At 39.5% G+C, this 25,917-nt stretch overlaps 1 protein-coding gene across 11 annotated transcripts in view; it reads left to right on the forward strand.

Moving 5' to 3' along the window:
* Positions 1-25,917, forward strand: part of SHLD2 (shieldin complex subunit 2) — an 85,008-nt gene that overhangs the window by 57,052 nt on the left and 2,039 nt on the right. For all 11 annotated transcript variants that reach the window (XM_084796818.1, XM_084796810.1, XM_084796814.1 and 8 more), the window contains 6 exons: positions 3,102-3,209; positions 15,212-15,400; positions 15,548-15,682; positions 20,189-20,395; positions 21,470-21,698; positions 25,711-25,826. In XM_084796818.1, the coding sequence (XP_084652944.1) occupies positions 3,102-3,209; positions 15,212-15,400; positions 15,548-15,682; positions 20,189-20,395; positions 21,470-21,698; positions 25,711-25,826 (984 nt within the window). The remainder of the gene's footprint in view (positions 1-3,101; positions 3,210-15,211; positions 15,401-15,547; positions 15,683-20,188; positions 20,396-21,469; positions 21,699-25,710; positions 25,827-25,917) is intronic.

Genomic DNA, 25,917 nt, shown 5'->3' on the forward strand with positions numbered 1-25,917 from the left:
TTTCTCTATCTGTCTTGGATCTATAGCATTTTCTTTTCCACTGAAAAATGTTTAACTCTAAAGTATTCTACTTTCAACATCTATAGAATATGATTAACATGCTGCTTAGGAAAAAATAATAGAAAAAAATTAAAGACTGCCGTATGTTCATGTATATCCATAGCACAAGGGAGCGACACACACAATAATTACTGTTTTAGGCAACACTCCTTTGGAATTGCTATTTTCCCCCCCTAATCTTAAACAGACTCAGTAGTAGCATGCTTGTCTAGCATGGGTATAACCCTAAGCTAATCTGTCAAAAGCCACATCTTTTAGCCTGCATCCATCCATCCATCCATCCATTTATTTTTCCCCTTTTTATTTTTTTGAGACAGAGTCTTACTCTATATCCTAAGCTGGCATCAAACTCATGGCAGTTGTCCTGCTTCTGCGTCCTGAGGAATAGTGTTACAGTATGCTACCATGCCTGGTGAAGCCATTTTGTTTTGTTTTCACCCTAAGAACTTAGGGCCACACCATGCTAAGCAAACACATTACATTACATCCCTAGCCCCATCCTTCTTTCATTTGTAGTAATCCCTTAACATGATATTTGGTGTGTCTGACATATGAGTAATATAGTCACCAACATGAAATGAAAAGCTGTTTGGAAATATCAAAACAGCTGGTAATAGTAGCACATGTCTTTGATCCCAGCATGGAGGAGGCAGAGGCAGGCAGATCTCTGAGTTCAAAGCCAGCCTGGTCTACATAGTGACTTGCAGGGCAGCCAGAGCAACATAATGAGACCCTGTTTCATATGTATGTATGTATGTATGTATGTATGTATGTATGTATGTATGTATGTATACACACACACACACACACCAAAGTAAACATGTGGTAGTTTGAATAATTTGAATATTATATGCCTAAAATCTATGTATGATGTAACTTGTTTCATAGTGAAGTCCTTTGTTGGTTAATATTTTTGTCAACTTAATACAAGGTAGAGTCATCAGAGAAGAGAGAACCTCAGTTGAGAAAATGTCCTCATCTGATTGACTAGTAGATAAGCTTCTGGTGCATTTTCTTGATTGATGATGGCTGTGGAAGGGCCCAGCCCATTGTAGGTGGTGCCGTTCCTGAGCAGGTGGTCCTGGGTTGTAAACGGAGGCAGGCTGAACAAGCAATGGCGAGTGAGCTATGGAGAGCAAGCCAGTAAGTGGCATTCCTCCATGGTTACTGCTTCACTTCCTGCTCACAGGTCTCTGCACTAAGCTTCTGCCCTGACTTCCCTCAGTGAAAAACTGTAAGCTGGAAGGTTAAATAACCCCCTTTCCCCTTGGTTGCTTTTGGCCATGATCTTCATCCCAGCAATAGGAAGCAAATGCACGGCAACTGCTCAGTAAGAAGTACAACCTCAAGTCATCTAGCAGATCATTGCAAGCAGAAATAAAGTATCTGTGGTTGCCTACACAGTGACCCACTCAGGAACAATGACGATCAGATTTCACTTGCATCAGCTGGACACACCACAGGGCTTGTAACTCCTTGGTTTTGGAATCAGATAGGCCACTGCAGAATATGCTGGAATCCAGACATCTTGTCTCTGTCGTTCAGCTCTTGTCTTTTTCTTTTGTTCTTCTTTAGTTTTAATAATCCATGGACCTGATCTTCAAATTCTCCTGGAATTGTAGACTAGTGTACTACTAATTGCAAGGAATGGAAGATGGATTAAAGAGTTGGCATCATTCCCTAAGTAGAACAACATGTCACATTTAGAAATTGGTTGTCAGGTTCATTCCAAGGACAATGCATTGAACTATCAAAAAAGACTGAAAAAAGTTGCAACCCAAACACACCATGCAGTAGCTCTTTAATGAGACAAGAATGCATAGTTTAAACCTGCTATAAGCCCAACCAGCCAAAGAACTAGGAAAGAAGTACCTAGCGTTATTTTTCTCATAAAATTCCTTATAAACTTGGAGCTTTCTAAGGGAAAATGCATTGTATGCTTTTGCTTGCCTTGCCTCTTGCGAGTGACCAATCACACATGCTTTTCCCTCTTTGCTGAATCAAATGCTGATCCACTCTTGGTATTCTGGGCACCAGTATTAGCTCCGGCTTCCAGGGGACTAATGACTGATATTGGCACTACTCAGTGCAGCTCAGAGTCTGAGTGATACTTGTCACCATATGACTTAAACATTAAAAACAATGTGACTGAATGTATAGTCTATATTCTGTAAGTTCGCTACATTAAAGGAGCTACTTCAGTCTGATCCATCATATTGACATCTGGCATTTCTGCTGAGATAAAGCACAATGCTATGTGCCCAAACTAAGTGCCAATGAACCAATGTATTTTAATTCTTGATCTATTAATGAAAAATGTATACCACATTTCATTTTTGATACAGCATGGATAAATGACCTTGTCTTGTAGCCCAAATGCAATAGTGTTGAATTCATGTCTCCTCCAAGTTCATCCACAGCAGCGCCTTTTGAAACTGAATAAACCATTTCTATTATTGATGGCAGCTCAATGGCAGAGTGTAGCTTTTCCTTTGCTCGTCATGTGTATAACCTGCTACTACAAATTCTCAGTTGTGTTTATGTATTCCATATTATCTAGGCTTGACTAAGTTCATGTACTGTATTTCCACCCAAGAAGTTCTTCATGTTTTTAATGGTGTTGTGGCTTGACTTCCTGTGGATAGAAAAGGGGAATGCTTCAGTATTCCACTAATGCCGGTGGTCTGCCTCCTTGGAGTGATATCATTCCTACTGCTGCATGCTGGGAAAAACTGGTGGGGCTTGGATGGGAAAGGCAAGCTCAGCTGAAGGCAATGGGAATGCCACTTCCTCCTCTTCCCTTAGACTAGGTGACTCCTGGCTTGCTCATGCCTCAGAAGGTTCAGAAATTAAATTTGCTGTTTTATCATGCTGTGCCTTTGGGTAGGTCTTTCAACCTATTAGGCCATTAGTTGCCTGGTGTATGAGATGTATGCATAATGTTTTGCTCTGAGTGGCTACTACTATGTATTTAATAAGAAGTTAACCACAGTCTAAAGGAGTTCATAGCATGACCAGCTTTTGTTCTGTTCTGGTTTTAGATGTGACTGTTCACGAGGATCAGTGGGTTGGTGAAACAGTGCTGCAATCAACATTTACCAGTCAGTTGTTAAATCTTGGAAGTTATTCATGTGTCCGGCCTGAAAAATGTAAGCCATATTTTGAGTGTTCTGAACTTAGAATGTTTCAGTTTATGACTTTCTGGCTTTAGGATGGTACAAACCCAGTAAGAACATGCTTTGGATGTTGATCTTTTCTGGACTAGTGATGTTCCCTGGAATGTTACCTCATAAATCTACATTGTAAGTCTGCAAATATATTAGGAAATGTTGGAGTAAAGATGGTTTTTATGTTTTAAAAACAGCTATTTTCATTTGTAAGATGGAATTGGAATTCATTTATTTTAATTTTTTTTGCAGTATTAGGATTGAACATAGGCCCCACTTAATGCTCAGCTTGTACTCTATATCCTTAAAAACAATTGAAAATAGAGCTTTAAAAGATGATTGTAGAAAGGGTAATCAGGTGTCCCAGCATGTGTGCCTAGAAGAGAGATGGGGTGGGGGGAACTTGTCCATTGTAAATCAAATAAAGTATTGTGATTCATGCTTCATTTTCTTCTTAGGGAGTCTGCAAAGTGGTGGGTTGTAACATTTAATGAGTTGTCTCTTTGAGACGCTGTGGTGCATGTCTACAGAAAAATGTAGGTAGAAAAAAAAAGGAACTGAAGCTTACCTTTATAATTTCTGGGCTTCTGAATCTCTGAGATAATTAAAAGTCCAATTGGACTCACAATCAGACAAATGTAGTTTGAATTTTTTTCTATCATTGCTGAGAAAAACTACCTTCTTTTTTGGTGACTGTTGTATGCATCAATAGTTATTTCTCTTTAGTGTTGACTAGTATTCTGTTATGTGGACCTACTGTTGTTTGCTTAATTATTTACTTGTTGAACATTCGAGTTATTTCGCAGTTGAGGTTTTTAGGAGTATAGATTTTTGTGTGAACATACATGTTCATATCTTTGGCACAGATTTCTTATGATTGTGATTCTTAGGATTGTGAGCCTAGCCTTTAATGGCAGAGCCATCTCTCCAGCCCTTTGGCACAGATTTCTAGGGTACAGTGGCTGAACATGCCTTTAATCTCAGCACTTGCAGAGGCAGATGGATCTCCAAGTTCAAGGCCAGATGGCTGTAGAAAACAAGTTCCAGGACAGCCAGGGCTACACAGAGAAACCCTGTTTCAAAAAACAAACAAAAACCCAACAAGAAAAAGAAATTACCAAACTCTTTTCTGTTGTGGCTCTACTACTTTATAGTCTTTGCCTAGGCTGGGGCGCAGCACACTGGTAAAGGGCCGGCCTGCTCTATGCAAGGCTTTGTGCTTGATCTCTAACACCTCAAAGTACACAAGTCAATGAATGAATCAATAGGCCATGTCAGTATCTCATGTTTGAAATCACAGCTTCTTGGGAAGCTGATATAGAATGTTACAAAGTTGAGGCCAGCCTACTTACCAAAAAAGTAGATAAACTTAGAGACTATAGGCTGATTCCCAACTGCAAAATAGGTAAAAGAAATACAACTACTTAGTAGGAATATATTACAACTTTATTGACATATTTTTGAATACCTGTAAGAAAAATTATATGAGCTGTTCTGTTCCACAGTAGGTAACTACAGATAATAGTAACATATTGTTACTAAAGCTAGAATTAAGTATTTGAAATGCTTTTGCCATAAAGAAAACAAGTAATTTATGTGGAGAAAGGTGTGTTTAGCTTTATTTGAACATTTTACGATGTGCTCATGTATTATAGCATCACATTAATTTGTATAAAATTTTATGTTTATAAAAAATAAATACATTTAGTAAATAAATAAAATAAAGCTGGAGATATAATTCTATGGAAGAACACTGGCCTATTGCATGTGCATCACACTGGATTTGATCCCTAGTACCACAAAAATAAATAGTATAGGTTCATACCAGCAATACTGTTTATAATTTCTCTATTTCCTTGTCAACTTTTACTGCCTTTTTATTTTTTATTTTTTTGAGACAGGGCTTCTTTGTGTAGTCTTGGTTGTCCTGGACTCTGTAGACCAGGCTGACAGAGATCCACCTGTGTCTGTCTCCCCTAGTGCTGAGATTACAGGCATGCATCACCATACCTGGCTGTCATTTTATTTTATTTTACTTTATTTATTTTTTGGTTTTTCAATACAGGGTTTCTCTATGTAGCCTTGGCTGTCCTGGACTCCCTTTGTAGACCAGGCTGGCCTTGAATCACAGCGATCCACCTGCCTCTGCCTCCCAAGTACTGGGCTTGTCATTTTTAATAAAGTTTAATCCATTCTACGAGATTTATACTAGAACTCGTTGAGGAGTCATTTTCCTAATGGCACAAGACAGCTTTAATATACAAAACATAATTAAAGGGCTAGAAGATCTAATTAATATACCTCATTAATTAGGTATATATGTAAATAAGGTTATATAGAACATGCTGTATCTTCAGACACATTAATTCTATAGTGGGTTGTTGAAAACCCAGTGACTTCCATCAAGTAGGACCATAAATCCATGCTTAAGGACATACTATAAAACTAGAATTCATTAACAACAACAAAAACTAGCTCCTTTCTTTTTAAGTTTTGAAATTTTTAAAACAAATTCTGGATTTAAAGGAGTGATATAAAATTTACAAATGTAATGGCCGTTATATGTATTGGAACAAGAAGGCTTTCTTTCTTTCTTGTTTTTTTCTTTGCTTGTTTTTGGGGGTACTTGTTTTTGTTTTGCTTTTTTAGAGACAGGGTTTCCCTATGTAGCCTTGGCTGTCCTGGACTCATTTTGTAGACCAGGCTGGCCTCGAACTCACAGCGATCTGCCTGCCGGCCTGCCCCCCACCCCCGAGCGTACAGAAGACTATAGAGAAGGCTATACAGAAGGTATTCTTAGAGCAGCTGTCAGACCAGTATATCTTAGCTAGACACTTGTACCAATAAAAATAAAATTCCAAGCTCAGAAAATTTGCAAAACTAAGTAAGCCACAGAAATCAAAAAGTATAAAATAATAAAATAAATCAGAAATGAATGAAAAATTGTAAAATAAAACAATATAATAGATTAGGGTCCCCTACTCCCTGGCAAGGGTATCTCTGTGTACCTCTGGCTGCCCTGGAACTTGCTCTGTAGACCAGGCTGTCTTCAAACTCAGAGATCTATCTGCCCTTGCTTCCCAAGTGCTGAGATGGGATTGAAGGTGCGCACCACCGCCACCCAGCATCAGAGTCTCCTTTTAAAAAGTAGATAAGTCAGTTGGCTAATTTGGTCAATAAAAAATTAGGTACAAATATACAAAATAAATGTTAATACAGAAATAATCATTGAAACAATTAAAAAACAACAAAAGGCCTTTTGGAACTCTAGCTATATAAAGTTCTAGGGAAAGACAGTTGCTAAAGCTGACTTCATTAGAGATATAAAATTTAACCATACCAGATGTTATAAATAGAGAATGAGAGGAAAAGGAGGCCCCGATAGCTACACAGAGAAACCTCTCACAACCTATCAAGACTGGATGGTCCCAGGTTCTATAATCTATTCCAGAGTGTAGAAGAGGGAAACTTTCTAATTCCCTTTAAATGTACGATAGGACATTGACACCTAAGCCACATGAACATATTATGAACGCACATATATGTGATTATAAAATATAAACAAAGCCGACTTTGGACAAGTAAGATGATTTAGCAATGAGAGTTCTGAACTATGAATGCCACGTACCATACTAATATGTCTAAGGAAGAATTGGTTACCTTAATAAATACTGAAAAAGGTATTGACATAATTTAACGCCTACTGTGGGATGTTCAGAAGGTGCTCACTTGTTTAGCACCTTGGATACCCTGGATTTGATCCTTAGTACCACAAGACAGAAAACAAAATACTCCGGGAAATAAAAACGGAGGGATCTTTTTTTCCCTTCAGAATCAACAGACAGTTTCAATACAGCAGAATAAGTATAATACAACTAATAGTCTTTCAACAAAATAAATATACATAACCCTAATGACAATCGCTTATGGTTTTGTTTGTTTAGTTATTTCTAGACAGTGTCCTATATAGTGCAGGCCAGCTTCAGACTCTCCATGTAGTAGAGGGCAGCCTTGAACCTCTGATCTTCTTGCCTACATCTTCCCAGTGTTAGATCACAGGCATGTGCCACCATATCAGTGTGTGTGTGTGTGTGTGTGTGTGTGTGTGTGTGTGTGTGTGTAGGCTAGAGGTCAACACTGAGCATCTTTCTCATCAGTCTCTACCTTAGCTTTTTTATATTTCTTTTTTTTAACATACATTTACATTATTACATGTAAATAAAATAAGCTACATACAGCAGGAAGAACCATGAAACAATCAGGAATTATATACATGTTACATTCATTCTACCTTATTTTTTAAAGACAGGGTCTCTCACTGATTATGGAGCTTATCAGTTTGGCTAGGCAGCTGCAATGAGTGACAGGGCTCTGTATGTTGCTGCCTCTCCACTGCTAGGATTAATTACAGCTGTGGGTGCATAGTTTCTACATGGGTTCAGAGATTCCAAAGCCAGGACCTTGTACTTGCACAACAAGGAATTTGCTGACTTAGCTGTCTCCTTAGCCCACGAAAAAGTACAATCAGATTCCAATAATAACAAAACAATGGAGAAACCCAAATGAAGGAGCATTTCATAAACTATTGATCAGTTTTCTTCAGAAGTATCAAGGTCATGAAATAAAAAACCAACAACAAAAACCGAGGACTGGTACAGCCTGGAGGAGAATAAGGAGAAATTGCAACTAAATGTAATGTGGACTTTTATACAGGGATCTACATAGAAGAAAAATGATATTTTTCGTGGATAACTAAAATTTTAAAAGATCAGCAATTTAATAATATTAACCAAATAATTTTCTATCTAAAATAATTGTTCCAGAAGTTGCCAGTGCTCCCAGCTTGTAGAGGTGGCTTTGTTCAGGATCTCCTCATGGAGGTAAAGAGATGGAGCAGCCTCCAGCCCCACACCAGGATTGCTATCTCAGAGATGGAGAAATGAGCTTCAGAAATAAGCTGCTTTGTAAATATTTAGTTGTATTATGAGATGGCTCGACAGACTTTCTGGTTTGCCTGAGGAAGAAGGAAGTTCATGTTTTGTGCCTTGGGCTGCATAGTGGTCAAACAACAATCCTTAACAAACTAATCATACAGTGTTCAATGTCAGAGTTTAGTTCCCAAAGTAGGAATCAACATACCAACATCTAGATCAGCTAGTCAGTTCTTTCTGGTGTTTCTTTTCTTTTCTTTTGTTAATTAATTTATTCAGATTACATCTCAATTGTTATTCCATCACTTGTATCCTCCTGTTCCTCCCTCTGTCCCTCCTTCTTTCACCCTATTCCCCTCCCCTAGGTCTGTGACAGAAGGTGACCTCCTCCCCACCATATGGTCACAGCCTATCAGGTCTCATCCTGGTAGCCTGCTTGTCCTTTCTCTGAGTGCTACCAGGCTTCCTCACCAAGGGGAAGTGGTCAAATAGGGGGCACCAGAGTTCATGTCAGAGTCAGTCCCCGCTTTCCACACAACTGTGGAGAATGTCCTGTCCATTGGCTAGATCCGAATACATGTCAAATCAAGGAAGACTCAGAAATCTCTGGAAACAGTATTAAGGGAGGGGCAAGCCATTATTTTTGTATATTGGTAGCAGTGATAAATTGATGGTTGTTGCCAAAATGGAATTTAATATTCTACCAAATAATCCAGACATCAAGTGCCATCAAATCCCAGTCTTGTTCGTTATAAATAAAATGGGTCATAGAGACACAGTGTCATCTGTAGACGTGTGCCATTTGCTGCGCTTTAGAAGAGCTCAAAGATAAATTGGGCATGCTTCGCGCTAGTAAAGTCATCAGTGGCTGCACGAGGGTGTGGCTGTGAGACTAGAAAAGATCGTCCCTGGAAACCTCCGCGTTTTGAATTCAAGAAATACACCTAAGGCCAACTGAGTTCTTTACACATGTAAAAAGAGTGTGTATGTGCAGCAAGTAGTATTCTATCCTCCTTTTGCTTTCATGGGCTCTGAATGTGCTTCTTAAGAACGTAGAATTTATCTTGTCTTCAGACTTATTCGGCCTCTGATCTTTTTCTATTGGTGAGGCTTACACTGCACTTTTTATTTAACTTACTGTGTTTTCATTTTCAGTATTTCCTCCATAGCTGTTAATGGGATTCCTCTTTTCTCTCTAGAATGCACTTCCTTATTTTGTTCAGTTCCCGTCTGGGATTTTATTCGGTTTGCTCTCACTGGAGGCTATTACTTGAGGATTGGTGATTTTTGGAGAAGTTATGCTACATTGTTTTTATATACATATAATATATATTTATATTATTGCATTGGAATGTATGCATCTGGATTTATTTCATTCCTTGGATTTATTGTCGTTGGTTTTTTTCATTTGCTGTACTTTTCAAAGAAAGCGTTCCTTCTCCCTCCACTCCCCAGACATGGTTTCTCTGTGTAATAGCCCTAGATGCCCTGGACTCTCTCTTTGTAGACCAGGCTGGCCTTGAACTCACAGAGATCTGCCTGCCTCTGCCTCCTGAGTGCTGGGATTAAAGGCGTGCACCACCACACCCAGCAGAAAGAGCTTTTAATGTTGAAGTGAAGCCTGGTTGTGGTGTAGTTGGGCTGTCAGTGGGCAGTCCACTGTGGACTTGGTCATGGATTCTGGTTGCCCCTTCTGTGGTCCTTCTGGGCCCGGATGTGCAGGCTGTTCTTGCTGGGCTCAGCTTGGGTCCCAGATCCCGGCTGTCAGCATGTGCTCCTTCACAGGTAAGGGGTAAATGTGGTCATACATGTCTCCCAGTGGCCATCAGAGCCCTGTTGAAAATGCTGACTCCACTACAGGCTGCCATTTCTGATGTTTGGATGCTTTTGGAACCTGTGTCTATGTTACCCTGAAGACTCTGTCTTTGGCCGGATTTCCTTCATTGAGCTACAAAGTTCTTCTTTTTTCTTTTCTTTTTTTGTTTTGTTTTTCGAGCCAGAGTTTCTCTATGTAGTCTTGGCTGTCCTGGACTCGCTTTGTAGACCAGGCTGGCCTTGAACTCAGAGTGATTCACCTGCCTCTGTCTCCCGAGTGCTGGGATTAAAGGCATGTGCCACCACACCGGGCTTAAAGTTATTTTTTATAAAAGGATTTATATTTTATTTTATTTTATATGTATGAATGTTTTGCCTGCATGTATAAAGTACTCACAGAGGACAGAAGAGGACATTGGATTCCCTGAAACAGGAGTTACAGACTGTTGTGAGCTGCCGTGAGGTACTGGAATTGAATATGGGTTCTTTGGAAGAACAGCCAGTTCTCTTAACCACTGAACCATCTCTCTAACCTGAGCTGTGCAGATTTAATCTCTCTAACCTGAGCTGTGCAGTTTTAATCCCATATTTCTTCCCCTTAGTCCAGAAATATTCTCCTGGCCAGCACTCAGAGTCTAGTTCCATGATGTTTGCTCTCATGTCCAGGAATGGGATTCACCGAGGATCTCAAGCACCAAGCTATTGAAACTGCAGAGAACTTTGTAAACCATTGTCTTGATGATGTTCCTGTTAAGTGCTGGGAGCAGAGACTTTTTCCTGGGACATCTGTTCTTCCTCTGCTGTTGTCATGTACAACTTTTGTTCCCTTCCTCTCTTTTTTTTCTCTTTAAAATATCTGTTCCTCTTTCTCCACATCCTTGCCAGCATGTGCTGTCACTTGAGTTTTAGATCTTATCCATTCTGATGGGTGTAAGATGGAATCTCAGAATTGTTTTGATTTGCATTTCTCTGATAACTAAAGATGTTGAGCCTTTCTTTAAGTGTTTCTCGGCCATTCGATATTTCTTTGTTGAGAATTCTCTGTTTAGTTCTGAGCCCCATTTCTTAATTGGATTATTTAGTTTGGTGGTGTTTAATTTCTTGAGTTATTTATATATTTTGGATATTAGACCTTTGTCAGATGTATGGTTGGTGAAGATCTTTTCCCAGTCTGTAGGCTCTCGCTTTGTTCTGTTGACAGTGTCTCTGCCTTACAGAAGCTTCTCAGCCTCACGAGGTCCCATTTATTAATTGTTGACCTTAAGGCCTGGGCGGTTGGTGTTCTGTTCAGAAAGTTGTCTTCTGTGCCAGTGTGTTCCAGGCTCTTCCCCATCTTTTCTTCAAACTGATTTATTGTTTATGGTTTTATGTTGAGGTCTTTAATCCACTTGGACTTGAGTTTTGTGCATGGTGATAAATTGCTTGTGGGGATGCAAACTTGTATAACCACTTTGGAAATCTATCTGGTGCTATCTCAGAAAACTGGAAATAGGGCTTCCTCAAGACCCAGCTATTCCACTCCTTGGAATATACTCAGAAGATGCTCCACCACAAAACAAGAACATATGTTCAACCATGTTCATAGCAGGCTTATTCATAATAGCCAGAACCTGGAAACAGCCTAAATGTCCCTCAGTTGAAGAATGGATAAAGAAACTGTGGTATATTTACACCATGGAATACTACTCAGCTATTAAAAACAAGGAAATCCTGAAATTTGTCTACAAATGGATGGAAGTAGAAATGATCGTACTGAGTGAGCTAACCCAGAAACAGAAAGACTCCCTTGGTATATACTCACTTATAATTGGGCACTAGCCCAAAAGGCATGGCTCATGAAAGTCTTCACTTCTCAGGAGATTGGGATAGGTGTGAGGACATCCTATTTGGACTCTAGGTAAGAGAAATATAGGAGAATGGGGAAATAGAAGGATCCAGAGGGTCCTAGAAACCTCCAAGAAGAACATCATGACAGGTGGATCTGGGTCCAGGGGGGTCTGCTCAAACTACTGCACCAACCAAGGACAATACCAGCAGTAAACATTGAACCCCTACTCTGATATAGCCAATGGACAGGACATTCTCCACAGTTATGTGGAGAGTGGGGACTGACTCTGACATGAACTCTGGTGCCCCATATTTGACCACTTCTCCTTGATGGGGAGGCCTGGTGGCACTCAGAGAAAGAATAAGCAGGCTACCAAGATGAGACTTGATAGCCTATGACCATATAGTGGGGGAGGAGCTTCCCCTTGGTCATAGACCTAGGGGAGGGGAATAGGGTGAAAGTGGGAGGGAGGGAGGATACAAGTGATAGGATAACAATTGAGATGTAATCTGAATAAATTAATAAAAAATTAAAAAATCTGTTACTGAGAGCACAGTTACTATGAGGCTTTTTGTCTTAAGTGTGACTCTGGTCACTTCCTTTGTGAGGAGGGAGCTCAGACCACACTAATCCCTGGGACAGACTTACTATTGTACTAGGGATTTTCAGTGATCACCTACCTCCTCGCAGAGCTGTTATCCATGTTCTCCAGTTTATTCCTTGGAAATTCTAACCAACTGTCTTTTAGTTAGCTCTTTTTCTATGTCTGTGTTTTCAGAAATGTTTCTCTCCTTTCCCAGCTCTCCCTTCCCCCTTCTTCTATCCCTCTGACCATTTATGGCTCTGGGGATGGAGCCCAGTGTCACCCAATTTACTGAGAGTCAAGCCTGTCCTCAGTTTACATCCTGTGCTGAGTGTTTGTCACCGTCTGTCTCTAGGTCAATCAATAACTCTTCTGTGTTGAGACTGTGACGTGGTTTTTCTCTGTATCCTTAGCACCTGGTATAGCACCTGTCACACAGTAGATGCCCCTCTGGTGGGTAAGTAAACAATTAGGTGTTAGTGTAGCAGACGGAGGAGATGCAGGTGGTCACGTTAATGGGAGAAAAAAAGAAGACTCATAAATTAGTCTATAAACCCTTGATTTCTAAAAACAACAACAAAAATATATGGGCAGCATCTTCTTTTGGCCATAAGTCTGTCATGTATATGAACATATCTCCCTTTCCTTCAGGAGAATTTAAGTGATGAGCAAAGCTCATTAATTCATACTCTTAAATATTTACCTAGTTAGTGTGTGTGTGTGTGTGTGTGTGTGTGTGTGTGTGTATCTGTGTGGAATTCAGAAGACAACTTGTAGGAGTTGGTTCTCTCCACCATGTAAGTCCTGGCGTTAGAACTCAGCCCATCAGGTTTGGTACCTGCTGAGCATTTTGTGGGTTCAATCGATGCTTCTAAATATGTATATTTTATCATATGTAAAGTTTATCTGGACAGAATTTAAAGCAGAGTCTGGAGAATTGGCTCAGTGGCTACCAGATCTTTTGTACAGAGGTCCTGGGTTTGAGGCCCAGCACCCATATGGTAGCTCACAACCACCTACAAATCCAGTTCCAGGATATCTGACACACTCTGTGGGCACCAGGAACTCATGTGGTACACAGCAAAACAGGCATACACATAAAATCATCTAACAAATTTTTTAAAAAAACCATTGAAAGAGGAAGATAAAATTATTTAGGTGGTATTATTACTGAATAATTAAGTGAATGTTCTCACTTTACATTGTAACACATGGTTAAATGAGAATAAGAGGAGGAAGAGTTTTGCATATGTGTAGTTGCTGTGCTGTGTGGAATTTGGTTGCAAAGAGGAGTGTGATGACTTTAAAGCATCTTGACAGTGATACAGATGGCATCCTAAACTTGGGATGGTGTAGGGCAGGCTCAGGAGAGTCTGTTAGGTGGCTTGTAGGACATTTAAAATATAATGTGCTAAGGAGCTTGTTGATGAAGGAATGTTGTCAGGAGAGCTGGGAAAGACAGGATCAAATTAGACTCTAGAGATTGGGGAGCCCGCTAGATAATTTCAGGGTCATGAGAGAACAAAAAATATGGCAAACCTGAGCCTGGTTGTAGATTGGGAACAGAATGAATTTCTTGGAGATGATAAGTTTCTGTTGCCTAACAGTATCAACTTTCATTTTTTGGTTTAAGCTGAGTCAAGAATAAGCTACATATTTTATAGAAATTAAGTAGTGTTTCATATGTATTTATAGTTCAGAGAAAATACTATACATAACATGAACAAGAACTCCTGAAAAGAAATTGTGTTTGCAGAGACTAACTGATCAAAATTTCAATACTGTGGAGCTGGAGAGAGGGCTCAGAGTTATAGGCTGGGCTCACAACCAAAACATAAGAATTTCAGTCCTGTGAAGGTATTGGAACGGTGCAAGTCCACCTTTTTGGAACTAGTTCCAGCCCTCTGGAACAGCCATTCCTCGACCATTTCTGTTTCAAAACTATCATCTTGTAACTGATTGGTAAAAAACACTTTGGAATATAATAACTCAGCAGATTATTTTATTATTTTTTAAAATTTATTTATTTTGTATGTATTGGTGTTTTGCCTGCATGTATGTCTGTGCACCATGTATGTGCCTGAGGAGGTCAGAATAGGTCGTTAAACTCTCTGGAACTGGAGTTAGGATAGTTGTGAGCCACCAGGTGGGTGCTGGGAACCCACATGGGTCCTCGACAGAGCAGCTAGTGCTCTTAATCGCTGAGCCATCTCTCTAGCCCCACAGCAAATGTTTTGTAAAATTGCCTTAATTTATGGCTTTCTTCTGTGAAACTTTAAAACTTCATGAAACTGCTTCTACATTGGAACATGGAATTTGGGATCCTAAATCGGTGTTCCTGAATCATTTCTCAAAGATAGCTTCATGATTAACGATTTCTCACTCTTTTAAAGATGAGAGCTGTTGTTCTGGTCAGTGTTCCATTACTGTGAATAGACACCATGACCATGGCAACTCTTATAAAATAAAGCATTTAACTGGGATTCGCTTACAGTTCCAGAGTCCATTATGGTCATGATAGGGAGCATGGTGGCACACAGGCAGGCGTGTTGCTGGAGAAGGAGCAGAGAGGTCTACATCCATATGTGCAGACAGCAGGAGGAGGGCACCACCGGGCCTGGTATGGGCTTTTCAAACCTCAACGCCACACCCTTTTCAACTAGTGTCACTCCCTGATGACTAAGAATTCAAATATATGAGCATTCTTACTCAAACCACCACAGCTGTGGTGTTCCCATTTATGATTACCAGCAAATATGACGTCATCCTTTGTGTATCTTTTTCTGTTTTTTTTTTTTTTTTTTTTTTTTTTTTTTTGCTCCCTTAGATTCCAGTGCAGTTGCCAATGTTCAGGACTTACTGGCATATGTGTCTTTAAAACATTCCTATCTCAAAGATCTGCCTCAGAGGCCGCCTCAGAAAATGAACACTGTAGAGTTTGTGGAATTGGAGCAGCTGCAGCCTGATACATTAGTCCATGCAGTACTCAGAGTAGTGGATGTCACTGTGCTGACAGGTAAATACTTTTAATTTTAGCTTATAAGTACTAATGTACAAGTCCATCTTAGTGTATTAGTTGGTTATCACTCTGTATTTACCATGAGGTGCTGTGGTGCCACCCAAGCAGAGTAATGCCAAGTAAAATGTCCTTTTCCTTTTCTAGAGGCATTATATAGTTATAGAGGACAGAAGCAAAGGAAAATTCTGTTAACAGTGGAACAGGTTCAAGGTCAGCATTATGTGCTTGTATTATGGGGTCCTGGAGCAGCCTGGTCTACTCAGCTTCAAAGGAAAAAAGGTAAATACACTGAAAAAAAAAAGCATTTAACCTATCTATCTCTTGGTAAATGATTAATGTTTATTTGTTCTAGGTGCAGAGACTCTGAAGAGATTACAGCATTTGAAATAATAATGATTGAATGCTCCTCTGCAAATTTCTCTTGCTATAATTTTATACTTAATGCACTTTAGTTATCTAGTAGCCCTTTGTAATTAATGGTGACAAAATTAAGGCTTGAACGTTTCCATGCTTACTATATGAAGACACTAGTAAAACCATTATCTCCTTCAAATAATGTCCTTTTAAAAATGATTTATTGTTACTGTTTTAAAATTATACGTATGTGTTTGTTGGTGTGTGTGTGTGTCTGTATGTGGGTATTTGCATGTGAGTGCAGGTGTCTCAGAAGTTACAGCTGCCTGATGTGGGTGTTGGAACAGTTGTCTTTTGTGAGAGCATTGCATGTTTTTAACTGCTGAACCATCTTTCTAGGCCCTCCAAGATGTTCTTTAAATTTTAATTATGGAGAAATATCTGTAGTTTAATTTTTTTCAGAGTGTTATTATAAATAAATTTAGTCAGAGGCAGGTGTTGAGAAGATAGCATAGGTAAGTCTTTCAAGTCCTAGTTTCCTACTGAATTAACTACTGTGCTCTGGGTTTCTATTCCACTTCAAAATGTGGGCTCTTAGCCATTACAGAATGGTTGCTTAACAAAATACCATCCAGCAGTGTGTTTTAAAAAGCATAAGTTAATAATTTTTGGTACATTAAATGAAAAGGGATTAATATTTCAATAAATTAGTATAATATCTTCCTTAGTACTGTGAAATTCTGATATTAATGACCAGAGATAATTTAATTAGTGGTTTTTTAGTTACTTTACTCTGAAAAAATAATTTAGACATCGATCAACTGATTTACTATTTCATACTTGAATGAGTTAATGTTGCATTCCAAACTTCTGCCTGAATGCTTCTCTGGAGGTAGGATCTGTCACATTGTCTCTTAATCATTAATAGCCTATAACTAGGATTTGAGATAAGTCTGACTTTTATGTTCTGATCAAATAGTGACAGATGTTTGTCCAGTTGTGAAATTTGACAAACATGTATTGATGACAGACATGCTCACTGACCATCCTATCTCAAGCGTGAACACGAGTTCAGTGCATGCAAAACAAAATGTAGGTCAGAGGTAGAGTGGTGGCGGAGCACAACACATTGCTCTGTTCTTAATGTGACTTTTTTTTTAAGAGTTAAGAATTTTGTGGTATATCCGGGGACAGTGGTGCACGCCTTTAATCCCAGCACTCAGCCAAGCAGAGGCAGGCATATCTCTGTGAGTTTGAGGCCAGCCTGGTCTACAAAGCAAGTCCAGGACAGCCAAGGCTACACAGAGAAACCTTGTCTTGGGTGTGGGGAATTTTTTGGTAATAGAAGAGAAATTATTAATATCTCTGGATAATTCTATGGATTTTTAGTTAATATTAAAAACTAGAGAGATGGCTCAGTGGTTAAGAGCACTGCCTGCTCTTCCAAAGGACCTGGGTTCAATTCCCAGCACCTACATGGCAGCTCACAACTGTCTGTAACTCCAAGATCTGACATTTCCACACCAATGCATATAGACTAAAACTAAATAAAATATTTAAAAAAAATAAATCCAGGAATTTTGATATAAATTGTTTTTGCTGAACTCACTAATTAAGCCTAAATTTATTTATACTCTCATTATTTTAAGTTTCAACATCTCCTTTAATAGTTTGAACAGTTCTCTTTAATAGAAAAATTGCAACTTTGAAGGATAATTTAAGTGATCATACTTTGATAAATAGTTACTCTTCTTTTTATTCATTTAACAGTTCTTTGTATCATCTCCATATCAGCCTCTGTAGTAGGCACTGGCTGTCACATACTCTTTTTTTTTTTTTCTTCTTGTAGCAGTTTTTATTCAGGATCCTTGACTATCGGAGGTCACTCCGATACACATACTCTTAAGGGTAATATGCATAGCTTACATATAAGAAATGATCACCAAGTAGTTATTATTCAATACTAAAGAAAATGGAATTGATGTTTTGGGGATGAATAAGAAGAAATCCCAAATTTTCTTTTTCTTTTTTTAACTATTTATTTACTTATTTATTATGTATACAGTATTGTGCCTGCAGGCCAGAAGAGGGCACTAAATCTCATCAAAGATGGTTGTGAGTCACCATGTGGTTGCTAGGAACTGAACTCAGGACCTTTGGAAGAATAGCCAGTGCCCTTAACCTCTAAGCCATCTCTCCAGCTCAAAATCCCAAGGTTTCATTCCTTTGAAATGTGCATTGCTAGGAGGAAGCTAACATGTATGCAGGAGGCATTGGTCACAGCTTAGCTTCTAATGAAGGTACCCTAGCAACATAAATCATACTTCTTAAGAGTAATTGCTTGTAATTTCACTACGGGAGGCACAAGGAGCAGGAATTCAAGCTATCTTTGGGTACATAGGTATTTTGAAGCCAGCCTGGGCTACATGAGACCCTGTCACAAACAAAGGAATAATTAGGTGAGCATAAAAGAATTTATTCAAAATCAAAAGCCATTTCTTTCTTTTCTTTTTCTTTTCTTTTCTTTCTTTCTTTTTTTTTTTTTTGTTTGTTTTGTTTTGTTTTGCTTTTTGAGACAGGGTTTCTTTGTGTAGCCTTGGTTGTCTTGGACTCACTTTATAGACCAGGCTGGCCTTGAACTCACAGCAATCTGCCTGCCTCTGTCTTCCTGAGTGCTAGGACTAAAAGTGTCTGCCACCACACCCACCTTGAAATGCCATTTTCATGCAGTTATTTTAAAAAGCAGTCTACCTTTTCAAATTTGTAAAAAATTGTGACAAAGTACTCTGATAATAGAGCTAATTACGCAGAGGCATGCAAATGACCCCAATTTATGATTATATATTATCCAAAAGCCAGAGTTATGCCTACATATCCTAAATCTACAGTTCAAATGTGGATTTGAATTGGTTTAAAAACCTAGATTTAATATTACTTCCTCAAGTTTGCCATAACTTATTTACTGGTGAGCAACTTTACTGTCTTACTTAGCTGACTTCTTTAGAACTACAATAACGAAAGAGTGTTTAGACACAGTATCACCTATTCCAATAACCTCAGTAAGGACTGATTTGTGTTGTTATTGAGACAGAGGCCACCAGCTCACTAAGTAGTTGAGAATGATCTTGAATTTCTGATCATCAAGTGGCTAGCTATGTATCCCCATGATTAGTGCTGAGGATCAAAGCCAGAGTCTCATGCATCCTGGGAACTCTACCAACAAGATTCTAAGATTTAAGATTTAAACAAAAGCAATATAGACTTTCTTGTCAAACAATCATATTTTCTATTGTATATTCTACTTTAAAATTATACTAAAGAAGCCGGGCACAGTGGTGCACACCTTTAATCCTAGCACTTGGGAGGCAGAGGCAGGTGAATCTCCATAAGTGAGTCTAGGACAGCCAGGGCTCTGTTACCCAGAGAAATGCTGTTAAAAAAACAAAAACAAAAACAAAAACAAACAAAAAACCCACTAAAGTAGAAGGAGAGTTCTCAGCACATTTTTTTTCTGATTACCAAGTATAGGCTGTTAGTAGAGGATCTGATTCAATTCCCAGTGCCCACCTAATATCTATCTAATGATATCTGAATAGACTAGTTGACTTATTTGTCAATTCTGAACAAAACCTAAAGAACAAATATTAGTTCTAGCTGGGAGAATTAGAATACACCCGTTTCTCAACTAGTTGAAAAAAAACTTTATAGGCCTCAAAATTAGAATATGCTAGTCTAAAAAGCAGTTGTTTAGGAGTCTAAGAAATCCTTAGAAAGAGTTATTAAGATGCTATCTAGAGCTGGGCATGAGGTGCATACCTGTAATCTTAGTACTGGGGGAAGAAGAGGCAGGTAGATCTCTGTGAGTTCTAGGCCAGCCTGGTCTACATAGTGAATCCAGCACAGCCAAGACTATACAGAGAACCCTAACCCTAACCCTAACCCTAACCCCTAACCCCTAACCCTAACCCTAACCCTAACCCTAACCCCTAACCTTAACCCCTAACCCCTAACCCCTAACCCTAACCCTAACCCTAACCACCCTAACCCTAACCACCCTAACCCTAACCACCCTAATGCTAACCCTAACCCTAACCCCAACCCCTCTGTCTCAAAAATAACAAACAGAAAAGATGCTATGTAGCCAGGTGTGGTGGTGCCCATTTGCCAATTCCAGTACTTGGAGGCAGAGACAGGAGGAGTAAGAGCTAAAAGCAGCCTATACTATATAGAGAGACTCAAAATTCTTAAAGCCTGTAGCATTTAAATTTGTTTGCTTAAACACACTGGGATGTTTTGTCTTTTTTTTGCCCAAATTCTTTTGTGATAAAAGTTGTGTTTAGCTGATTTAATTAGGTTAGTCTACTTAATCTGATTCTGAGCACAGACCCTTTTATTTCGGTGACTTTTTGTTTTTATTTGTTTTTGTTTAAGATTGTATTTGGGAATTTAAGTACCTTTTTGTTCAGCGCAACTGCATACTAGACAACTTAGAATTACATACAACACCGTGGTCATCCTGTGAGTGCTTGTTTGATGATGATAAAAGAGCAGTTTCATTTAAAGCAAAATTTCAAAAAAATACACCCTCCTCTGTCAAGATATCAGACTTATCAACTCACCTACAGGATAAGTGTTCAGGTAAGATCTCTTTAGACATAAAATGTTGCTAGCTTTAATGTAAACAAAGAGGCTACCACGTATGAGAATAATTCCTGTAGAGATATATGGCCTGAGTAGAAGAAATGATGAAAGCATCTCTGGGTCCCAAGAGACTAAGGCAAATGAAAGACATTAAGGAGAGTTGCCACTATTGAACTCCAAAAGAGATAGTCAGAAAATAGCACAGGGACTAATATGACACAACCTGATGTATAATTTGTAAGAGGATCATGGTGGATAAGCTTGATTGCTGACTTGATTGGGTTAAAATGGACTGGGAAATCAGTGAGGTGCAACTCTGAGTGAGCCTGTGGGGTAGGTAGTTCCAAAGCCAGTAGACTGAAGTTGGCAGCATCTCATAGGCTGGCGGCCCAGATGGTGGAAGAGGGAAAGGAGAACTCCAGCCACACCAGCACTCCCCCTCTGCTTCCTGGCTGCTGTGACGTGAGCTGCCTTGCTCTGCTGCCCTCGCCCACCATGGCTTCCCTGACACTCCTGAAACCGGGAGCCCAAGTTCATCTCTCTGCATTTACATTATGTCAGATACTCTGATTTAGTGATGAAAAGCTGACTAACAAAAGAGCAAAGAACAGAGCTGAAGGCTTAAAGAAAGCTTTAAATGAGTCTGGAGAGGAGAGTAATGTTCAGATAGATTCATAGGCTATCCTAGAATGCAGCAAAATAAAAATTAGTTATGATCAAAAGATCATAGTAGATGGTGTAGATATTTAGTATATATTTAGTAGATAAGTGAATTGTTGATAAATGAACATGCTTGAAGTTACAGTGAATGACAAAGGAAACCATAATGCCCTCCCCATTCTTTTTGAATGGGAACTCAGACTCACTCAGGCAAACTCTCCGTTATATTCTAGGTTCTTTATGGAAGCCATAAGTGAGTTGAGATTCTCTGGGAAGGGATGAATTCCAAGAACAGAACCTTGGTGTGGTGTGGCTTATACTGTAGCTGTAAATGAATCATATTGGTAGCTGTGTTCATCAATTAAAGTTATTGTTGGATCTAACAATTAATACTTTTTTTTTTTTCTGTAGGAGTGGTTCTGATTAAAGCCAAGGTTTCAGAGCTGGTGTTTTCTACTGCAGCAGCTCAGAAGATAGCTCTGAATGCTCACAGCTCTCTGAAGGGCATCTTCTCTTCTCTCCCCAACATTACATATGCTGGCTGTGCACAGTGTGGATCAGAACTAGAAACAGACGAGAATAGGATCTACAGACAGTGTCTGAGCTGCTTGCCATTTGCTGGGAAGAAAACATTCTATAGGTAAGGCAGCAAAATATGATTTGATAGAATATATTTGTTGCATAACACTGGAAGTGACTAAGAACTGCAAATACCAGTCCTTTATAATATAACTAATCAAGCACTTAAGCAGGAGAATTAAATTTCCCTGAGTGACAAATAACTATTTTTGAAACCAAGAATTTCCCAGTAAAGAGTTAACTAGATCTTAATTTCTTTAAACGGCGGCACTGAAGACTTTGTTCACTTTTAACCAATATCTGACTGTTTCATCGATAACTCATTTCCCATCTCGGCATATAATGACAATGTAAAGGTTAAAAGTGTATGTGACCTCGCCCTGAGTTGTTTGCAGAGGCTGGGAAATATTTGTTTAGCCTTCAGTGCTTCAGCATCTCACCTTTGCTTTAGATGAGCTAGGCAATGTATATTCTCTGGTAAAATTGTTAACTAGCTCAGTGAAAAGCACATCAGTGTTCACAGTCTTGGATAATTGTGGTTTTATTTGCCCCCGAGACAAGGCTACCCCCTGGGTAGCCTTGGCTGTCCTGTACTTGCTTTGCAGACCAGGCTGGCCTCAAAGCCTCGAACTCAGAGTGATCCGCCTGCCTCTGCCTCCCGAGTGCTGGGATTAAAGGCGTGCACCACCACCACCTAGCAGATAATTGTTTTTTATAATCATAAAATTGCATTCCTTTTCAAAGGACTGGAGGTGACTCACGTTTTATATTTTTCCAATAATTTACAAATATTGAAGTATCTCAAAAGTAAATTCACGAGTATTCATTGGTTTTGTTTTATTTATTTATTTTTGTGGTGTTTTAGACAGGGTCTTGTTAGGTAGCCCAGGCTAATGTCAAACTCAATCCTCCTACATCAGCATCCTAAGTGACAGGCATCCCCTTCATGCCCAGCAGTTCATTTGTCATGGCATGCATAATAAAATACATGGAAGCTTGGTCAGAATCTAATATCTCTTTACAGATATCTGTGTTTGTTAGAAATAAGTGAATAAAGCTGAGCATGTGACACTGGTTGAAAATGGCAAAGCTGGCGTGGCAGAACCCATCAAATACGTGTTGGCTGGAGCTGGTTGACTTGGATTGCCTGTGGTAGGCTGAGCTGGGTTAGGATGGGGTCAGGCCAAATAAGCTGCTGTGGGTCTCCATGAAACAGTGACCTTTGAGAGACAGGCAATGCTTGAGGCTTGTCCACGGCTGGGAGAGGCAAAGGGACTGACTTGATCTTCCCAGCTGGGGGCAGCTCCTGCTGGAATGGAAATGGACGAATCCTTCGCAGCTCTGCTCTCTGCGCCTCACCTGGGGCTTTTTCAGGACCTTGCCTCTCAGGTGGGGTACGCAGCTCTGCCTTGATGCCTGGGCTAGCTCCAGTTATTTGGTGCTGTTGGTTTCTCAGAGCCTGGGAGGAGGAGATTGCAGTTTCCTTCTCATTCTTCATTTCCGGTGCCTGAGAGACTTGCAGTGATTCCGGCATGTGCATAGCTCGGTGAGCTCAAGGCGTTTAAAGCCTTTCTCGCTGATTCAGATGGATTCTTTTTCCTCCTTGTCTTGGGGTTGGTCTGCTTCTCGTCTGCCTTGACTGTGTGCCTTGACTGCTTGCACTCTTGGCTCTTAGAGTTGTTTGCTCTGGTCCTTTTGGTCTTTTCTTGCCCACAGCAAAAATGCTAAGGAAAGACAGCTTTCCTAACTCGACTATCAGAGAACTTGGCCATGTCATCAGGACCCCTGTCACTGTCCGCAGCACTGCCATGGCTACTTCTCCTCCATCACACTCACTGGGCCCTGGTGCTGGGTTTTGGTCTGAGCAGTTCCATCAAGAGACTCAGAAGCTAGAAGCCTTATCCTTTTCCTTCTTCCTGACCTGAACAGAAAGATCCGTTAGAACACTAGACTTTTCCTGCACACAATTTACTTCAATGGCTGCGGTGAGATTTTCGTTTGGTTTGCTTTGGTTTGGTTTTGACACAGTTTCATGTATCTCAGGTTTGCCTTGAACTTGTTGTGTAGCAGACTTAATGGCTTTAACCTCTGATCCTCTTGCCTGTACTTCTTGTATTCTGGGATTATGGATGTGCATCATCATACCTGGTTTCTGTTATTGTGAGAGTTGAATCTGGGGTTTATGTATGCTAGGCAAGCATACTAACTGAGATACATCCTCAGCATGGTTTGTTTTTATTGCAAAGTAATATTCTACTGTATGTGTGTCTTATGTTATTCATCCATTCATAAGTTGGTGAACATTGGAGTTGTTTCCTTCTTGGGGCTCCTGTGAACATGCATATACATGTTTTGTGTAGACAGTTTTCAGTAATTGTGGTGTATACTCAGGAATGTGTTTGCTGTGTTATATGCCACTTAAAGAATGGCCAAAGCTGTTTTCCAAAACAGGTGTGCAATTTTATATCTTCCTAGGAAGCAAGGCTAGGGTCACTCTACTCTTTCCACACGCTTGCTACTGTGTTAGGTCTTTTGTTTTAATTTTTGTAGCTTGATTTTTTTTGGTGTTAGATATAAAGATACCTTTCTTTTTCTTTTTGTCTTTTTCCTTTTCTTTTTTTGAGACAAGGTTTCTCTGTGTTTAGCTCTGGCTGACCTGGAATTCATTCTATAGATCAGGATTACCTCAAACTCACAGAGATCCGCCTGCCTCTGCCTCCCAAGTGCTGGAACTGAAGTTGTGTACCACCACTGCCTGGCCAAAGGTGCCTTTCTTAAGCCAAGATTATGCAGATTTACACTTACATTTTCTTTCAAAGGTTTAGTAGTTTTAGCTATTATATTTAGATTTGAAATTTGCCTTGTATTGACTTTCTTGTGTGATATAAGGAAGAAGTCCAATTTCCTTCTTTTGCATATTGATGTATATTTGTTCTAGCATGAATTAAAAAATATTTATTTTTAGGTTAGCATAGAGAGCAATGGGTTTCATCATGATGTCTTTCACATATTTGTATCATTATACTTTGTTCTCATTCAGTCCTTTCCCCATATGCCTCCTCACGCAGTTCCAGATGATTCCCTTTCTTCAACCAGTTAGTCTTCTCTTCTGCCTTCATAAATATATTTAAAATCTTACCTATAGTATGTATAGTATAGATAATTACATATATAGGCTATATAAAATTTTTAACATCGGCTCTCCATATAAAATAAGATATGTGATATTTGTCCTTCTGAATCTGGCCTCTTTTATTTAACATGATTTCCAATTGTATTCTTTTTCCTGCGTATGTTATCCAGCATAATTTATTGAAAACGTTATTCTGGCCCACATTGAGTCATTTTGGCAACTTTATAAAAAAAACATTTCCAATCTTGAAGTTAGATATAAAGGTTAGTAGTGTAGCGTTTGACCAACATGCATGACCCCCTGGATTAGATCCCTAGCAAAAAACCAACAAAACCCAATCCCAACCAGCCAGCAAACCAGCCAATAAACCAGCCAACCAGCCAGCCAGCCAACCAACCAACCAACCAACCAACCAACTAACCAAACAGCCAGATAGCCAGACAGCCAACCAATGAACAAACCAGCCAACCAGCCAGCCAAACTGCCAACCAACCAGCCATCAAGCCAACCAACCAACCAGCCAACCAGTCAGCATGCCACACAACCAATCAGAGCAGTAGCAAAAACAAAATTTAAAAAACACCGAAGCAAACAAACAAAACCCCCTTTCCTATCAGATTCCCAAGTTCTTGCATGAAGGAACCAGATTTGTCTTGTCATGAGTGTACACTAGCATTAGCATGGCCCATGGCACATACTAGAGACTAATTTGTATTTGTTGAAATAATGAAGGAAATCAAGAGAGGATAAGAGCAAACAAGAGACAGAGACAGACACAGAGGCAGAGGTAGACAGAGAGAAAGACTGGCGTATAGAGATGAAAGGACCCTAAGTAATGTGGGTAAAAGGGGTGACGTCTGCTGTCACGTTTGTCTTTGCTTCACTACATTCCTTTCTTTTTATGAGTCAGATTCTAAGTTCTGTTGTTTATTTTTTGTAGGCCAGCTTTAATGACCATAGCTGATGGAAGACATAAGACTTGTGTCCATGTAGGGTCAAAGATGATGGAGCGGATTCTTCTCAACATTTCTCCAGATTGCCTCAACAGAGCGATAGGTAAAACAGCAGCACAGCGTCCAGCATTGTTCTATGAGACTATCCTCAGAAGTGGTCAAGGCACAAAGAGTGCAATGCTATAAATAAAGCT

The sequence above is a fragment of the Acomys minous genome (genome assembly GCF_964271855.1).
Source record: "Acomys minous genome assembly, chromosome: 9".
Lineage (NCBI taxonomy): Eukaryota > Metazoa > Chordata > Mammalia > Rodentia > Muridae > Acomys > Acomys minous.